Genomic DNA, 18,018 nt, shown 5'->3' with positions numbered 1-18,018 from the left:
TACACAATAAAGCGCTGCTAGACATGACCCAGGTGAAGGTCTCGGAGACTATTAGTGGAGTAGCTGACTGATATTCGAGGAATAAACTTGACCAGAATCTTACATCATTAAAGTCTGCAGCAAATATTCATGTTTGTAACATCCATGTGAGCGACTACGTCCGAAAATTCACACTGATCCTATTTCCAGTTGTATTCTCATTGTAGATGTGGCACAGTCATGAAATAATGTGCATTGTCATTCTGTAATAAAGTCAGATTTGGTTGATTTTATTATTTGAATCATGATCTCTGTCACTCACACTATTTGTGGGACAAATAGATAGGAAGTCGTATTGAAGAGTCATTTCCGTTGCAGTCTTGAGAGATGCCGTTGATAGTCGCTTGCTGAATTTCTGAATGTAAATGAAGAAGTGGCGGCTCATCTTCTTAGCCAGCTCACTTGTGCAGACTGAGTAGGAAGTGGGAGGATGCATCGCATGTACTGGACATTTATTGTTCTGAATCTGTTTCTTTAAAGTGAATTTTATTTCACGAGGGATCAGTTAATGCGCTGCGAAAATTATTTGTTTTAAATTTCCTTGCTGCTTTGAAGGCAACTCGAGACGATGGAACAAAACTCATGCACGGAGGATCGTCTACAGCATGTTCTTGAACGCTGCCTCTGTGACCTTGAATTCAACACTCCTGACAAGCAACTCTGGAACGGTAAGAACGAACAGCAAAAAATGCATTGCCTCGAAAATAAATATAAAGTAGACATTTGAAAGTGGTGTGAAATCATATTGGTGAAAAGAAAAACTGAACTCCGTGACCTTTGTTTTGGGGGCACGGTGAAGACAGAAACGACAGCAACAATATTAGTGTGTGTGAAACCCGTTAGCCAACCACTGATGAGTCTTGAAGACTTCAAGAAGTAAACTCACTTTTACAAATAGAAAACGGATGGCACACAAAAACAGACATGATCATCACCCGTCATCATTGTGAAACCCCCCCTCAAAAAAAAGAGAAATAAGTTGCTTGCATGCTTTCGTCTGTCTGATCAGCTGGACTGTGCATGAACCGCTGGTGTTTGGAGGAACTGGTGATGAGAGATCCTCACAACTTCCCCTTCCTTCTGCAGACGATTCTGAAGAAAACAAAGGAGGTGAAAATTAAACACCCTCTCCACCTTGCTCGGCGTAATAAGAGGGATGCCAGCATTTTTAACTTTCTATCATCTGCAGGTACTTGTGCAATGTCAGTATGAACTGGTGGTGCCGATTACGCTCCTTTTTTCCTCAACACTTTTAAAAGTGAGTGACTGAAATTCAAATTATTTCTGTGTAGTTAACACAGGCTAATATAATCATGTCCCACCCCCCAGACTCCTTACCTGCACCCTGATTGTAATGTGCTGTTGGAAGCGTATCTGCTTTTCCACCAGTTCCTGTCGTGGCCAGATCCTTACTGCACCGCCTGTCAGCACCTGCTGAATATCATCTATAATGAGCTCAGAGCACCAGGTAAAAGCCAAGATGTGCAAAATGATTTTTAACATCCTCCAGTCCACTGAATGACTTGCATGCAAATATTTTGCATAGGTTAGTAATACGATGATGTACTCCAATTTATGTAAAAATATGAAATTACCATAAACTGAGGATTTAGAAGTCAGTTGTAGTACCAAAAGTGACCTATGAGAGGCAGCATAGGACCATTTGTCATTGACATTGCCAGAGAAAAAAAAGCCAGATGAAGAAAGTACAGGCGTGGAAAAAACAACTTTTAAAGTTATTAGTGAGGTAAAACTGTGCACTAGTTGGCTGCTGGCTCTGTAAAAAACACATCGGTAAACTTTTACAATGTAGTTCTATTCTGGTTAACTATTGGAATTGTATAATGCATTTAGTAATACAAGTATCATACAGATGACAACTAGTGCACAGCTTTGCCTCACGAGTGAAACTTTGTCCTTCTACTAGTGGACAAAAATGTAATAAAAAATTGTTACTATGAAGACATAGTTGCTCTAGTGTACCCTACTTGTTCTGCCAGTGTGCTGATGTATTCGCAGAGAAACAATGAATCTACTTTTGATTCAGGCATCTCATTTCAAAGACTGGTGAAGACAGAGCATGGCATTCCCACCGAGAACCAACACACTAAAACTATGTAAGCTCAATTTATCGCATGACGATTTAATGTGCATCTGTAGAATAAAGCGATGATTGTCTTCTTTGCGTATACGGGTGTGTGTTTTTATCAGGATCGTACTTTTAGTGAGTCCAGATGAAGACATTCCCCCTGAGGTCCAATCAGTTTCCAAGCAGCTGAGTGCAAGCCATCAATCCAAACGAGACATCACCATCAGCCTCATTTTGCACAGCTTCCAGGCTGCTCTGGGCACCCAAATCCACCTGCAGGGACTCCGTGATGCCTTGCAGGTGGCAGCGAGCTTCTATTTATCTTCGGAAGTCTGGGTTTCTGGGTGTTTATTTATTCAAAGCAACATCCCAATATGTCGATAGGCAAAACAGCCTGTTGAGCTGGAGACGCTGCTGGAGACAGTAACTTGCTGCATGGAGACGGCAGCCACCACGCCAGATCTCAACACTGCCAGAGAGAGTCTTGTGCAAACTCTCGATCGGCTCAGACAAAACCTGATTCCCGCAGCGGGAGATGATGACTTGGATACTGGTAAGACATTCATCAAAGCAGAATGGCGGCAAATGGGTTATACTGCATTGTGCTCAAGCGCAAATGGACAAGTAGCCAATCTATTCCACTAATGCAGTCTATTGACCACTAAGTTAGGTGAATCATAGTTGCCATGGCGATGACAGGACCACTCTCCATATTACAAGCCAGGGTACCATCCAAATGAATTGTTTTTATTATTTAAGGTAATGACAATGCAGCGGGGAAATTCTAGGCAGCAAGCCAAGGAATAACAAAGACAAATCTGTGGATTCCATATTTGCAGCAGCAAAGTCATGAGAATGATTTATTTGAAAATAACGCCGTTTACACGCAGCTATGCATGCAGTATCATATATTTTAGATTTTTAATTGTCTGTAAACTTTCCAAGAAGTTGCGAACTGAATAAAACTGGAGTTTTTTTTTTTTTTTCGACCTGCCTGCCAAGACTGACCTCAAAGCTGACTGCAACTCAATCTCATCATCTTTTCTGTCTCATTAGGCCTCGCTGAGACCTTCATGCTGCCTTTTCCCAAATGTCACACCAGCTACTGGGAAAACGACAACTTTGGTGATACTTTTTGAGCAGCTCCACTCAAACCTTAACTGATATCTAAACTCAAGTAACTCTGGTTGTCATATTCCAGATTTTCTCAATAAAATTCTCACGAGAGAAAGCTACCTGGATTCCCCTTCGGCGTGTCGTAAAAGAGATGAGCATGATAGTACTGACCTTGATGCGAAGTTGGAAGTCAGACAGAGAAGCGAGGCAGATGTAGGCTTGGACCACGATCCGATCTCCGAGGCATCCTTGTTGAATGGCGACTCTCCCTCTTCCGCCTGCTTTGTATCCACATGTGGCACGCCGTTTGTAGAAAGTGACATCACTGAAGCCGTAGGATGTGAGGACACAGCTGAACGACAAAAGAATCAGTCGAAGCATCGGAAGAAACCCAAGAAAAAATCCAAAAGCCTCTTAGGCCTGGAGCACTTCTCGTTGTTTTTCAAGAACCCACGCAGTCTTGGGACACAACTCAAACAATCTCAGTTGAACCGAGATGAACTTTTACACGCTGTGTCCTGTCCTGTCACCGGTGAAGAGCCTTTTTCCCCCCAGAAGCATCTTTGCATCCGCAGAAGGCCCATCCTGAGCTGCAATGAAAACGACGCGCCACAGGCGACAACTCTGGTGCGAGTGATCGTGTTCGGTCGGGATAGAGAAGCCGGACGACTGGCGAGGGCTTACAGTGACCTGCAGCAGAAAGAGGCCAAGTGTCCCCGACTCACCAAGATGTGCAAGTTGCAGTTTTACTTTGTTCCCTCCAGAAGGACATTTACGAGAAACCCGAGAGAAAGACAATCGTCAGTTGAAAAAGGACATTCAACTAAAGCGGCGGTGAGATCACCTGTAAACAACTTCTTCTTTGTTCCCGGGGCTTTCAGTTTTTCTTAATCTCCCTCACATCTTGTTGGCAGCCTAATTGTATTTCCCGAGATGACAGCACCACAGATTTAGCCCAGATGTTGGGAATGATGGATCCCTGGTATGATCGAAGTGTCCACAGTCTGCTCAGACTCTCCTCAGATGTCCTTTGTCAGGTAAATGGCATTGAAACCGTAACCACAGACTGCTTCATTCAATCACACTACGATACCCGACATGGCCCCGAGAGAAAATTTAACAACACCAATTTGTACACCTTCACAAATAACCAGGAACACAGTCTTCTTGTCAGTAGACATTTTCTTCATTCCTTTGCGTTATTGTTTGCCCGAAATGACTTTGCATACAGAACTGCAACCAACAACCTGTTGTAAAAGTCATAATGAAGCTCATTACAACCTCCTACCTTTTATGAGGATGAATAAAAAAATTGTGTTTTTCAAGTGGACTCCGTGTGCATAACTAGAATATATATATTTTTTTTTTAAGTCAAATGATGTGTTTCCTGTGGTGCAGCCTGCATGGAAGGAAGAAAGTATCTCGGAGAACAACGGCAGCGAGATGGCTCTTCCCTTGATGGCTGACTTGGTTCTTTATTACTGTAGATATGCAGACCAACCTGTCCTGGTGCAGCTTTACCGGGCAGAGGTTAGTAGAAAATGACGCATGCAGGACAGCTCAGTAGTTGTAAAAGTATTGAGATGTGGGCATCGCAGAGCTTAGCAAGTCTAGATTTGAATCTCGGCTCTGACATAATTATCCAAAATAGTAGCGTAAAATGCTGAAATTGAATGAATTCAGCGATTCATCAGTGAGGAAAGTGGGTTTTTCTAATTGAATTTCGTCCGCACAGCTGACCCTGGCTGGCGGAGAGAAGAGAAGTGAAGTATTTATTCATTCTGTAGTGCTCGGACACACGGCTGCAACCAGAGCAATCAAGACCATGGGTGAGTCACACCGCGACGTCCACAAGCAGACATCCTCTTGTCAAACAGAGCAGATACGCACGTTTTCTAATATTCTCACAGGTGCTGCCAGCAAGAGGTTTGGAATTGATGACGAGAGCGAGGCCGTCCCCTTAACTCTAAGTGTTGCCTATAACAAGGTGCTAAAATGGAGCAAATTGGGGAGTATTTTAACGGTTTATATGCAAATAGTGATGTGCCTACTGGGTGGACGTGTGAAATTGCTCAACAAAATTTTCTATCAGCTGCCTGTTTTGTAAGCAAGTCGTTCCAGGGGTGGAATGAGCATTGGCTCGTTTGCGTGAAACAGGACAGCACTTTCAAAACAGCAATTCTTAAAAAAAAATGATGAGGGTGAAAAGTGTGCATTTTTTTTTCAATTCTTAGGCTACTTGTGCTGGTGCTTCTCAAATAGTGGGGCGGGTGACCCTGGGGGGCCTCAGTGTGATGCTGATGAGGGGGGCGCGTGTGACCCTGGGGTACATGCTTTTTTTCCGCCGTACTACAATAAAGTGTAATTGCACATCCACTCCAGTAGTTGGCAGTGGCGCTCTCATTGCCCAGTATTAACTCTAAAGTGTAGGTTTGTTTTGCAACGAAAATGCTTTTATTTATAGTTGCCGCGGAGAGTGGGTGGTGGGGTGGGGTCGCGAATTGTTTTCATCTTGCTGGGAGGGGGCGTAACAGAAAGACAGATTCAAATATTGAACAGCAAATTGTTCAACCTGCTCAGTCCTTTGGTGGTTGCAGGTGGCCTGCAGTGGGAGGAGTCAAAGGACCCAAGCGGAAATGCTTTGCACATCCGTCAGTATTCACAAACCCGCCGTCAAAGCTGAACATTTAGGTGTGCTGCATTAATCTCATCATTTTTTTTTTAAACATTTATTTTTAATGCTGTAACATACTGAAGTGCATTTGAATCGTGTCTATCCAGAGTCGAGAACTGAAAGCTTGTGGCTGTCAGTGATGGGAGTCCCAAAGAAACACTGCCCCAAGTCTAAAAAGAACAACAGCCAGGTCAGTGTTTAATCTTTTACATTGAAAATAACACGTGTCATTTTATTGCTAACTCATCTCATTGACGTCTGTCTGGTAGCATTCCTCTAAAACAGAGGTGAACGTCAACAGAGTTGAGGTCAGCAGTGGGAAAGCTGGGACAACTTTTGCCTTGTGTCTGGATCAAGATGAGAGGAAGTTCCTGCAAAGTGTCACCAGGTAGTACAATGCAGTATAGTACAGTGAACCCGGCATTTGCTGAGGGGGAAAAAAAATCACCTTTTTACTATTTTCATGTTGAGGCCAAAACAATAAAAGTAGACACAATAGTGCTTAGCCGCCAACTTGTAGCATCTTAGTGTCAAGTACTATGTTGAACTGTGTTGAGGAGTTACTTTTAGACAAAAATAGTGCTTTGCCATAATTTTGTAGCACATATATAGGCCTTTCTTTACATTACTGGGGGCATCAATTACTCTTACTTACTCTTACTCACTAATTTTTGCCTGCCACAGCAAGGCTTGGTCCCTAGAAACAGTTACTGAATTTTAATAAGTGACCTATAAAAGTTTTAATGAATATGTGAATTAAAAGTATTGCATTTGATTTTTTTATTTCTCGAAAACTGCAGTTGGTCAGCGGCCAGTGTAAGGTGCACCCGCCTCTATCCCAAATTCAGTTGCAACCGAATGAGGACAAGAGCTTTAGAAAATGGATGGGTGTTTTTAATTTGTTTTTACTAAATTAGAATTACTAACATTATGACAAGGAGTTGTCTGTGTTCAGGCAAGCTCCGCCCTCTTAGCTATTTGAGCCTTCTTTACACTTTACATGACAATGAATTTGTGTCTTTATCCTTAGGCTTGAGGTGTCTTTGTGCTGTAAACCCGGAAGCAGTTCAGACTGGAAATACAAACCTTCACCAGGCCAAGTCCAGCCTCTGCATCCATCTTACTGCTCCATGCTTTGCCTTCCCTTCATCTCTTTCTCTGCCTCGCATGCCTGAAAACATCCTGACTGGAAAAAAAGGGGGGGGGGAAGGCCAATATTACACAGTTCAGGTTCATTTTGTCCCTTAAAGTCACAATTCTGTGTGAGTGGAAGAATGTGAAATCTTATTTTGTTGTTATTTTTGTCATTCTGAGATTTTCTAAATCCAAAAAGTTCTAAATATACTCTAGTAAAAGTATTTTAAGTGCTGTATTTAAAAAAAAAGCTGTTTTTTAACATTAGAAGTACATCTTTTCTAAGATGCTTATTACATTGTGTCTTGCAAAGTTTGTCTCACACACACAATGAAATTATTTTTCAATGTAATTAAGGTATCTCAGGTATTGTTTATCCAACACTGATATTGATATTGTAGTACGTACTTGACTTCACACAGCAGATTAAGCAGCATACAAAATGGCCGGATAAAGTGTGTATTCGCATATACATATGTAAAAACGTCTAAAACAGTTTGTACATGTAAACCTTCATGAATGTATTTTTTTAAAGATATGGTGACACGTTGTCTCTGGCAACGACATGTTTGTGGATGCTACATAATACGAAATATCCCTGAAGTGGAACAAACATTTGCTCTTTGCCATCCGCGTCGGAAGGGGTCGCTACAGTCTTACAAAAAAAATGTCCAGGTGTACTGTATGCGGTGCCGAAAAAGAGTTTGAGCAATCTGGAAACAGGTGGAGGCATAAAATGATGGTCGAAATGCTGCACTTCGTGATGGAAAATGGACAGTGCAACGATTTAAGCAGTGCGGCAGGGAAGAGATAAAAAAAAAAGGTACTCATTAATGTTTTATTTTATCAAGCGAAGGTAGCGGGGTAATGTGACGTGGACGTGTACCTCCACGTCTCCATGAGCGAACTGGTGCGTCCAGCTTGGCAGGTGTTAGTGACTGACAAGTTCCTTGTTGTTTTAAAACAGCACCAAATGATTCCTCGCTTCAGCGACTTGTTTTATTTTCAAGCCGTAACTTTAGATTTTGTAACATAAGCCTTTGGGTGATATGTGTATTGCATGCGCACTCGACGGACACTTCATCAGGTACACTTAGTACACGAAATGTTTTAAAATGTCAACCATTCTGGTTACGGAGATAATGGTTTTTGATTGACACCGTCGGAGAGGTATTAAATTCAACTTGACATTTGAGGTTGCATTACATAATGCTTCGAACTTTAAGGTACACTTGCCAGCTGGTTGCATAGTTTCACTCTTTTCATACGTTTGTTATAAATACGCGGAAATTTATCAATGTGTTACTCTATGCCGGCCAATGAAATTTATTTCCGTATTTTAATTCAAAATGGGAAGCTGATATAGAGAAGAACTTCTACAGATGCATTAAATACGTAGGAAAATACTTTTCAGAAGGTTTATACCTCATTTTTTATACGTAATATTTTAATTGTTTTTGTAGTACTGCATCTGATTTTTTTAGATTTGGGGGTTTTCATTAGCTGTAAGTCATAAGAATTTTACAAAAACAGCCATGCTTGTGAATCTAAATAATGTCACTTTTGAATTTAATTTCTGAAATAAATAGTGCCAAGTTTTCCCCCATAATATTGTATTTATTGAGACGCACCAGTAAGTACTTACCAGTACTCAATTTATGAAGTCAATTTATTTTCATTCTATATAATTTAGTTGACAAATGCTTTTTGCTCTTAATACTTGAAAATAATATGCCTAAAAATGTCAAAATGTATTGTTTTTGTGAGGTATAGTAGTATTTTCCTCAATATATGCAGTTTTGTGGATGATGAACAAAATATTCTGTTATGAAATTGCATTGCTTGTTTTGCTTTTGGCTGCTTGTTTTCTCACACATAGCACTGACTGTGTGTCCCTTAGTTGCTCCATGTGAAGCCAATCAAGCACTCAGGAAGTCCACCATGAAGAAAACCAAGCAGATCAATGTCAAGCAGACTCTCGCTCTGGCGAGAGCCTTTCACTTCCTGTACTCCTGCGCCAAATCATGCTTGCTCCCCTTCCTCACACTGTACTTCAGACAGCTGGGCCTTGCTCCTGAGATGACTGGCATCGTCATGGGCACCAAGCACCTCATATCACTGGTGTGGCGGCCCCTGGCCAGTGTGCTCGCCAAGCTGTACAACAAAAGGCGAGTGGTGATTCACGGCTCTGTGGTGTGTTCAGCCTTAGTCGCGCTGGTCATGCTTCTTTTTCCGCCTGTAGATCCGCAAACACACATCAACACCTGCAATGGGTCAAATTTGAGAAGCACTTCGTCCTCCATAGAATCTCACCCAAAAGTCAGCACAGCTCCTCCCTCCTGGTCTACTATCACCTCTGCTGCTAACGGAACATCTGTTGCAGTAAGCAGAACTTCACAGCTTCCTCTGTTAAGAACAAACAGTACATCAGAGCCAAAGAACAAAAGTTCTGTTGATTTCCATGCAACGACCCTCGCCATGGTGAGGAAGAAGTCGTCACAACGCAAACGGGAGACAGAGGAACATCAAGAGAAAGGTCAATTGGATTTTCTATCCAGCCTGAAGGTGATGGACGTGCAACACCAACTCTTCTTCTTGATACTTATCACAGTGTCAGTATGGGAGCTGGTGGCAGCCCCTCTTGAGTGGACAGTAGACGACGGCCTGTACGATTATCTGGATTTCGCCGACGCTTCAGACCGGTACAGCAGTAACGGGGTGTGGCCATTACTTGGAGCCGCATGTGGCGTCGGAGGAGTGGGGCTGCTGGTCAGCCGGTTAAACTGTTTCATCATCGGACGCACCTCCAAGAGTGCCGTGCACTTCTTCTGCTACGCCGGCGTGTCGGTGGTGTCTTTGCTCGTTGCGGCCTTCCTCCCTATTTACCTGAACAGGCAGCATGGCAAGGTCAACCGGCTGCTCAAGGCCATTCAGCTGGTACGCGGCTCCCAGCGCGCGGTGCTCTGTGCCGTCACCGCCCTGCTGGTGGGGGTGACGCGATCTGCCACGGACAACTTCCTCTTGTGGCAAATGGAGGATCACGGCAGCACCGAACTGCACATGGGGGTGGCTCTCAGCCTTGCGTCACTCTCACAGGCCACCTTCCCTCTGATGGCTGTCCGGCTGACTCGACTGCTCAGCTCAGGAAGGGTCCTCGCGCTGGGGGCAGCTACTCTCGGATCTCAGTGTTTGTATTACTCGTTCCTGTGGGGACCGTGGGCTGTGCTGCCTGCTCAGGTTATGAGCTGTTTCAGCCATGGAGCCTTCTGGTGGGCCGTGAAGGTGCAGAGCGACGATGTCGCCACGCCAGGAACAGAGAGGAGCATAAGGAGGGTCTACAATATTGTATCTTTAGACTTGGGGAGTGCACTAGGAAGTTTTGCTGGAGGGTTCGTGGTCCGCTGGTGTGGGCTGGAGTGGCTTTTCAGAGGGGTGGCTGTGACTTTGATGCTGTGGTGTATATGTTTGCCTCTGTTCCAGTGGAATGCCCCCCACCAGTACAGGATCAACTATTCTCGTCTTTTGGCCGCAGACATTAGTGAGGCCAGTGACTCTGAGTCGGAGGAAGAAAGAGACTGGCTTGATAAAGCCATGGAAGATGACAGCAGCAATAACAATTATGCAAAGACACAAAACCGCTAATCTTCAATCCTTTTCCCAGAGGTCCGTTACCCTGCCTGTTTTCTATCTCTCCCTGCTGCAACACGTCTGATTCCAACGATTAGACAATCAACAAAGCGTACATAAGCTGGATAACAATCCTGATCATTTGAATCAGGTGTGTTGCAACAAGCAGAGAGGAATTGAAGACCCTTGCTGTGTGACCAGAGATAATGAATGATTCCCAAACACTTGAAGAAAACGAACAATACCGAACAATGTCACTCAGTTTGGACAAAAGAATTAAGCCCAGACCAGCCCACATTGGCTCTCTGTTACAGAAAAGATGGAGTGAATCCACGCTATTTGCCAAAATAAGGAGCGAGCTCCGCTGTGATCTGAAAGAATCCGCGAGTAATTGAAGAAAAAAAAATAAAAAAGTTTTTAATTGCCTGTGCCATAGTGCTCATAAGTTTACCTAACCGGACAGAATTTTTCAGTAAATAAGCGAGGAGAAGGTAACCCCCAAAAATCGGCTAATTACTGCAAATGCAAAAGCCACTAAGATGAATGGCTTAATTATAGTCTTTATACCGAGATCGTTACTAAAAATATTCAGACCTTCAGTCATTTTTTCCTCCCTTGCATTGTCTGTTATTTTATCGAGTGGAGGCCTCAACTGTTGTTAATGCCTAAATTTACACGTCGTTCACCCTTACGCAAACAACCTAAGAGGACAGTACCAAAGGCGAAAAAGGCTCAATTGTGAATCCGTTCGGTTCAATGCAAATATAAGACGTGTGCAGAAGGCGAGGTTCAATGACTGTGGTGTTCTGTTCTGTCACACCCACTTGACACCTAATCTGTTTAACTGTGGGTAAAGTTGGAGTGAGTTTGCATTTCTTGATGTGTATTATTTTTGAAAGGTCTGTACAGTATTTGTGTTAAACAGAAAATCATTTTGTTCAAAAACAAATCTTTTCCCCTTTGCTTTTGTGTCGCTATGAATGAACACTGCAAAGATATCAATATACAGTGGCACGTCCCCACGGTCAACAGATGCAGGCCTCTCTTACTGAACATATGGCGTGCAACCTGTTGGCATGCTGTATTGAATGCATGTTCACGTTGAGATCATATGGAGGACTGAAAGCGGCAAAATTAAATGAATAAATACACCATGAAATGGTTAATTAAATGTGTAATTAATCAATTGTTTCATTAATTTATTAAATATGGAATTAAAAAAATAAATGCACCATTAAATAAGTGCCATTAAATAAATGTTTCATTTGTTAATTAAATATGGAATTAAATCAATGCGTCATTTATTAAATTACAATTGATCATATGTATATATATATATAATTATGTCTGTATTTAATTATTTTATGGTTTTTATCTGTCAAACTCACGCATGAAACAGCCATCTTTGACTTGTAAAAAAAAATTCTGTTGCAAAACATGAGAACTGCAGACAGGAACGTGAACGAATATAATGAACATATAAGCCATATTGGAAGTCTACACACCCCTGTTCAAACAAGTTTCACCATTTCAGAACATCTTAGCAATCAGCACGTATTAATACTTTTAACATTTTTTAATGAGCGATGACAATATGCATCCCTTAACATATTTTTGACACTGAATTGAAAATGCTTTTACATTTTTCAGGTGTTTCAGGTAAAACCATGTGCAATATGGATTTTAACATTTGTTGTAATTTATAGCCATTATGTAAAAGAAAATGTTACACATTTCCCCCTGGTGGCCTGTCATTGCATGCAAGTGTCGCTAGGCGGCGCCTCCGAGTGGTGATGTGCAGCCCGTGGTCATCTCAGTTCCCTTCAGTGTCGGAGTGTGTTCAGCATCCACGAGCAGCTCTCCCCATATTCCCACTCGTGAGTGCCTCATTGGATCTTGGGCTGATTTGGATTGCTGACGGGGAGTATTGGTGAGGAACATGGAATAACAAACATCCTCTGAAGAAGAGGACGGCTTTTGGACCAGGTGCAAATGGATGAAGCAAACGAAAAATCAGGTGATCTGTTTTTAATGCATGCTTTGTGTGTTATGGTCGAAAGTAAATATTTTTTATACGTAATTTGGAGTGCACATCACAACCCATGCAGGTTCTTAAGTCTTTTTTGCAGATATTTTATTCAGTGCATGACTTTTTCCTGGCTAAAATAAGTCAATTGGCTTTGAAAGTCACGATGTGCGGCATGTTTATGATTGTTTGTTTGTTCTGTAAACCACATAGAGGGCCCATAATTATGATTTATTTTACTCTCAAACCTACTATAGGCATTGCACCTGGCTACACATATTTTGGCTTAACACGCTACAGTACATTGATATATATATTTTTCTGTTGACATTTATGTACTATAGCCAGATGTGATGTTTAAAAAAAGACAACATACTTTTCCTAGATGGCATCCCTTGTCCAGAATCAGCTATTTGCATACATCCTGTTATAATAATGTAATACGTATTGGAATAATATATTATCACTTTTTTTGTAAAATAACACATGCATGCAAAGTGACATTTTCCATCCAGATAACCCACATGCATTTGAGAAGTGGTGGGAAATATCAACAGTCACCAGCTGTGGATGAAAATGATTAAAATTGACAGGCTGGGCAAATGACAGCAGGGCAAAGTTGGAGACGGATGGGTGAGTCATTGGAGAGGAATAATAGAAACAGAAGGAGTCAATCCACGTTACTTTAGTCGGCCAATTCCCATGCTGATTTTTTTTTTTTTTTTTTGTCAATTAAATGAATTAAGTTGCAGAAACACCACATGAATGTCGGGTGGGTTGTAGCTGTGGCATCAACAGTGACTCACTGTGTGAGAGTGTAAATGTCCTTTCAGCCAAGCTCAGGTAGTTTAAAGTAAATCTCGGCTCTACTGGGTGATTCATCGCCATTGGTGAGCAGTAAACGAGTAGGAGGATGTTGTGGTGGGGGGTGGGGGGGTGGCTGGTGCAGTTATTCAGTGACGCTGAAATTATGGCTGCAATTAACATGTGACCCAAAACCTGGAGAATAAATGCATAGACTCTTTTTTTTTTTTTAAATATTCTCTTATCACATATTGTCACTTAATTAGCCTTGAACTAAAATTGTCCATAAGTGCACAAATGACTGTTGGCTTGTTTTCATGCGCCTTGCCTATGGTGTACTCCGCTCAAAGTTGGGATACTATATTGGAAACGTGCGATAGAAAATTGGTTGGAGTTTAGCTATTATAATGCCTGTATTCTCGTCCAGGCAGGATAGCAATTTTCATGCTACAACAAGCTAATTGACTAAACAGCTTGCAGCAGTATTGTAATTAGTGGACAGTGCAGCATAAACACAGGTGTTTCATCACAAACATGATTACAGTTCATTTCTGCCTTTAAATAGAAAATGGACTTTTGAATGGGGTGTTTACAAATAGTTGGGTCTCTTGAGTGCCTGCTCACGTGTTAAATGTAAAAAGAAATTTACAATTTCTCCAGCTAGAGAAGACGAACAGCCAAATGCATGCGACGCTTGGGCGACACCAGTGGGCTCAAACTCGTGGCAATATTTGTTGAAAAATCTACCTACTTAGTGCAGTATTTGAGGCGGGAATTCACATCCATGAGAAAGGACAGTTCTCCACTAAATCTTCCATCCAATTCTTAACATGTTTGACTGGGAAGTTTGGGCGTGAGGCTCAGTATCCCCCGGGACTGGTCGCCATCTTATCACAGTAGGCTGAGGTACGATGGACTTTATGCTGTAACAATGAGACACTTCTGTTTTAGTCGAGATGAATGTAAGAAATGTATGTGATCGTTTTGTTTCTTTCATCAGAAGATGTCATCTCCATGGCGGATTCCTCGGTCACGCTCGAGGACATCGAAGGCGAGCTATTCAAAATTGAGCGACTGCGAAACGTCCTTGTGCGACGAGAATCAGAGCTGAGATACATGTAAGACATATCTTATATTATTATCAATAAACAAAAATCAAGTAAGCGAGTAATAAACTATTTATGTCACATTCCCGTTTTGAGAGTGAGCCCCATGCAGTAGTGCAGCACTGAAACTCAACTCAAGTGAGGTGTTAGTCCCTCAGGAGAACCGAAAGATGCTCCTCCATGTCAGAGGAAGCAGCCATGTGTGTCATGTTGGGAAATGTGTGATCCGGTGCACCAACTTTCAGACGGTTGTTAATGATGTGACTTAGCCAACTTTATTTTACAGGATTGCAACAAGAGATTGACTGAAATAGGACAGAATAATCCACTTTTAAAAAAAACTTCTTTCATGAACATTTTGCCATTATTGTGCAAATTAGCATCACAATATTATAGTAGCAAGCAGCTATGACTAAAAGAACACTCGATATCCAACTTAATGGGAGTGGGGAAACATACACACAAAAATACACCACAATCCAAGTCCAGAGTTTCTATTTCTGTCCTTCCTGTCCCTTTGTCTCCTTCCCAGCATTGTGTGTGCATATACTGTACAAAAGCAGATGGCCACAGGTAAAGACTGAAAACCACTGTGTGACAGACAGTGAAATGAGATCTAATAACGGAGCAATAGTGCGTTTTTATTCATTTCAGGAAATTGCTTTGTTACTGCAATGCAACTGTCGGTTGTACCTTTTAAATCAGGCGTGGGCAAACTACGGCCCGGGGGCCACATGCGGCCTGTTAAACGTTTTAATCCGGCCCGCCAAACTTGAAAAAAAAATCAATAAATAAACCTTGTTTATGTTTTATTTTCTAAATACTGTGGTTTTTCAAAGACATATATATTGTTGTAATGCTATTGTTCACTTTGATTTAATATTAAATGTATTTTTTTTTTCTCCGATGAGGTGAGGTTACCAAAACACTCCATCCATCTGCTTATGGGCCGGCCCCTCTGTCAAATTTTAGAACCCACTGTGGCCCGCCAATGAAAAAGTTTGCACCAGTAGCATCTTCCCAACACTTACGTGAGGTGATTTTAACATATCACACTCAGGAATGACAGTGTAATAAGACTGATCCTGCTGAGTAATAGTGAAATAAAGAGACTCTGCATCATGTTTCTCTTTCCCATCAATTCAGAAACCACCAAATGACTGTTTCAGACATACAGAATCAGTTTGATTTTTGTTAACACTGTTTAGAAGTTCACATTTTATAATTGAAAGTGTTTTGTCCCCACACAGGATGGATGACATTCAGTTGTGTAATGAAATCACAAGGCTGAAGAGAGAGCTGCAGAAACTGGTTTCAATCCCAGGTACATTCAAACAGCAGTCGCTTCTGCTGTTGTGAAACACACTATTATGGACATATCAACAATACTCTTAACACATCAGTGATGACCTCTGTAGGATCTGCGTGCACTGAAACTCAGCTGAAAGAATTTTCAAGGCTAATTCTTCTTTATTTTTTTATATGCACTGACTAATGATGATACACCCCCCTCCACCCACCATTAAGTTTGTATGACATCTAGAGCCATGAGAAAGGTTGCTGTGGCAACTAAAAAGATCAGTACAGACCACAGTTTAAAGTGAGTGTATGAAAAATAAATAACTAGATAGTCTGAATCTATTCGTAATCATCCCCAATGCAAAGAAGAAAGCTGTGGATGTACACGAGATTTTTGTTGTTTCTATGGCATTTGTGTTTGATTATTGTGCCAATCTCCCACATCCTGTTTCCAAGCTAACAAACTTTATCTTATCATCTTGAAAATATACATTATTAATCATGCTTGAGGATGTGTATGTACCTATAGCAGTTGCTTCCTGTCGGCGTAAAAAGCAGGATTACAGCAATTCAATATTTTTCTTTTTTCATCCTACAAATATACAGCATCTCAAACTACTGCAAATAAATCTTCCATTTTCTAGTCATCACCAGTGGAATTACACTAGATTTTAACGAGAATTAGACCGAAATAGTTAAAAAAAAAAAAAAAAAAAACATGAAAATGACGTGGGATGTACGTCATGTATTACATTTAAACAGACCAAGACAAGTCCAAGGAGGATCGGACGAAGGAGGAGGAGCTGCTGCAGCAGATCAGCAAGCTGGTGGAGACCCGAGACTTCCTCGTAGATGATGTGGAATTTGAGCGGCTCAGGTGAGCGCATTTACATGGTGCATCCGCTGCATACTGGTTAAGCCACTAAATCTTCAGCCCCTTGTTTGTTGATGGAAAAGAAAAAAAACTGAGCCATGTGTTGAAACTCTTCGAAGCTATTTTCCTTGGCCTTCCACTTGAGTTTGTTTTCCCAACAAATTTCCCATGACTATGTAATAGTTTTGACACATGTAGTCCCTCTGCTATTCACTTGATTACTTCTATTATTGCTTTCCGAGAAGTACGCAACGCCGTCAAATCGTTTTCAATTCTATTTGGATGACTCAGGATGCCTGTGAGTTTGAAATTCATTGGATCTTTGCGGTGTACACTGCTATTCCTATATTAGTAATTATAAATAAATAAAATATTTTGCAGAATATTGGTTCACCAATTTGACCTGATGCATATCAGATAGCATTTAATAAAAAATAATATAACATTTAATATTTAGAACGAGGACTTTCGACTTGGCCCACGTTGCTCCATTTTTTTTGTGTTGGTTTTGGAGTGAAGCATTGAGTTTACTTTCTGGACATCGTAAAGCTGATTTCAGCATTTTTAATGGAGATGCAGAATTCTGTTCCTTTTGGGCGCAGTAAGACACAAATAAAGGGTGTCAGGCAAGGCAAACTTAAAATGTCGAGGTTGATTAGATTAGATCAGCGGGGCACCTAACATTTCCAACTATTGGTATTTTTTCCCTTAGAAGGTTCAACATTGTTGATATCAAAATGTAACACAATCCTTACATTTCACGACTTAATTCAAAAAAAATAATTGTTCTTCATAGAGAAAGAGAAGAAGACAGAGAAATGGCAGCCTTCCTGCAGCCTAAATTACAAAATACTTTGGAGGCAAAAGGTGAGTTTCTCATCCAGTTGTCTTGAAAAGTTGGTGAAAGTGAGCCTTCCGGAATATGCCTCCCTTTCGAATCAGGTGCTCTGCGAGGCCGGAAGGTGGTGTCCAAATCTCCGCACACATCAGCACCATTCCTCACCAAAACTGGACTAACGCTACTGAAAGACTGCTGCGGGATCACGTGCTCCATCATGTAATACATCGGTGTGCATGCTTACACTTTTGGGATGGAGCAAATCGAATTTTGCATGAAAAGATCTTTTTCTCATCGAGTGTTTGTTGAACTATCTAAATTGTCATATTTTTAATGTGATCTTGTTAAGTGCCCCACAGGAGGGAAGCAGATTTTTTTTTTCATTTTAGTAA

The 18,018-nt window shown here is 41.4% G+C and overlaps 3 protein-coding genes across 7 annotated transcripts; all 3 read left to right on the top strand.

Annotated features, from left to right (window-relative positions):
• Positions 1 to 451: 451 nt before the first annotated feature.
• LOC148322800 (phosphoinositide 3-kinase regulatory subunit 5-like) lies at positions 452 to 7,276 on the top strand. Of its 3 annotated transcripts, none has more exons than XM_088317154.1 (17): positions 452 to 518; positions 595 to 707; positions 1,126 to 1,149; positions 1,229 to 1,297; positions 1,369 to 1,507; positions 2,087 to 2,156; positions 2,251 to 2,428; positions 2,513 to 2,681; positions 3,185 to 3,253; positions 3,330 to 4,078; positions 4,159 to 4,281; positions 4,643 to 4,774; positions 4,980 to 5,231; positions 5,842 to 5,935; positions 6,026 to 6,108; positions 6,188 to 6,306; positions 6,949 to 7,276. In XM_088317154.1, the coding sequence occupies exons 2-17, from the start codon at positions 645 to 647 to the stop codon at positions 7,091 to 7,093; spliced, it is 2,478 nt and encodes an 825-aa protein (XP_088173280.1). In that variant the 5' UTR covers positions 452 to 518; positions 595 to 644; the 3' UTR covers positions 7,094 to 7,276. The 3 variants fall into 3 exon arrangements, with proteins under 3 accessions (XP_088173280.1, XP_088173278.1, XP_088173279.1); XM_088317152.1 differs by having other exon boundaries at positions 458 to 518; positions 1,049 to 1,149; XM_088317153.1 differs by having other exon boundaries at positions 458 to 707; positions 1,049 to 1,149; positions 4,980 to 5,073; positions 5,155 to 5,231.
• Positions 7,277 to 7,730: 454 nt separating this feature from the next.
• On the top strand, positions 7,731 to 11,734 carry mfsd6l (major facilitator superfamily domain containing 6-like). Of its 2 annotated transcripts, none has more exons than XM_088317995.1 (2): positions 7,731 to 7,875; positions 8,953 to 11,734. In XM_088317995.1, the coding sequence occupies exon 2, from the start codon at positions 8,994 to 8,996 to the stop codon at positions 10,692 to 10,694; it is 1,701 nt and encodes a 566-aa protein (XP_088174121.1). In that variant the 5' UTR covers positions 7,731 to 7,875; positions 8,953 to 8,993; the 3' UTR covers positions 10,695 to 11,734. The 2 variants fall into 2 exon arrangements, with proteins under 2 accessions (XP_088174121.1, XP_088174122.1); XM_088317996.1 differs by lacking the exon at positions 7,731 to 7,875 and adding an exon at positions 7,936 to 8,139.
• Positions 11,735 to 12,513: 779 nt separating this feature from the next.
• Positions 12,514 to 18,018, top strand: LOC148322798 (bMERB domain-containing protein 1). 2 transcript variants are annotated; one of them, XM_088317174.1, is made up of 6 exons: positions 12,514 to 12,696; positions 14,513 to 14,627; positions 15,866 to 15,939; positions 16,677 to 16,791; positions 17,585 to 17,655; positions 17,731 to 18,018. In XM_088317174.1, the coding sequence occupies exons 1-6, from the start codon at positions 12,672 to 12,674 to the stop codon at positions 17,847 to 17,849; spliced, it is 519 nt and encodes a 172-aa protein (XP_088173300.1). In that variant the 5' UTR covers positions 12,514 to 12,671; the 3' UTR covers positions 17,850 to 18,018. The 2 variants fall into 2 exon arrangements, with proteins under 2 accessions (XP_088173300.1, XP_088173299.1); XM_088317173.1 differs by having other exon boundaries at positions 14,510 to 14,627.

This window comes from Idiotropiscis lumnitzeri, chromosome 15, assembly GCF_059441095.1.
Source record: "Idiotropiscis lumnitzeri isolate Australia: NSW breed Sydney's pygmy pipehorse chromosome 15, RoL_Ilum_1.0, whole genome shotgun sequence".
In the NCBI taxonomy this organism is placed as follows: Eukaryota; Metazoa; Chordata; class Actinopteri; order Syngnathiformes; family Syngnathidae; genus Idiotropiscis; species Idiotropiscis lumnitzeri.
This window is presented reverse-complemented; position numbering and strand designations above follow the sequence as displayed.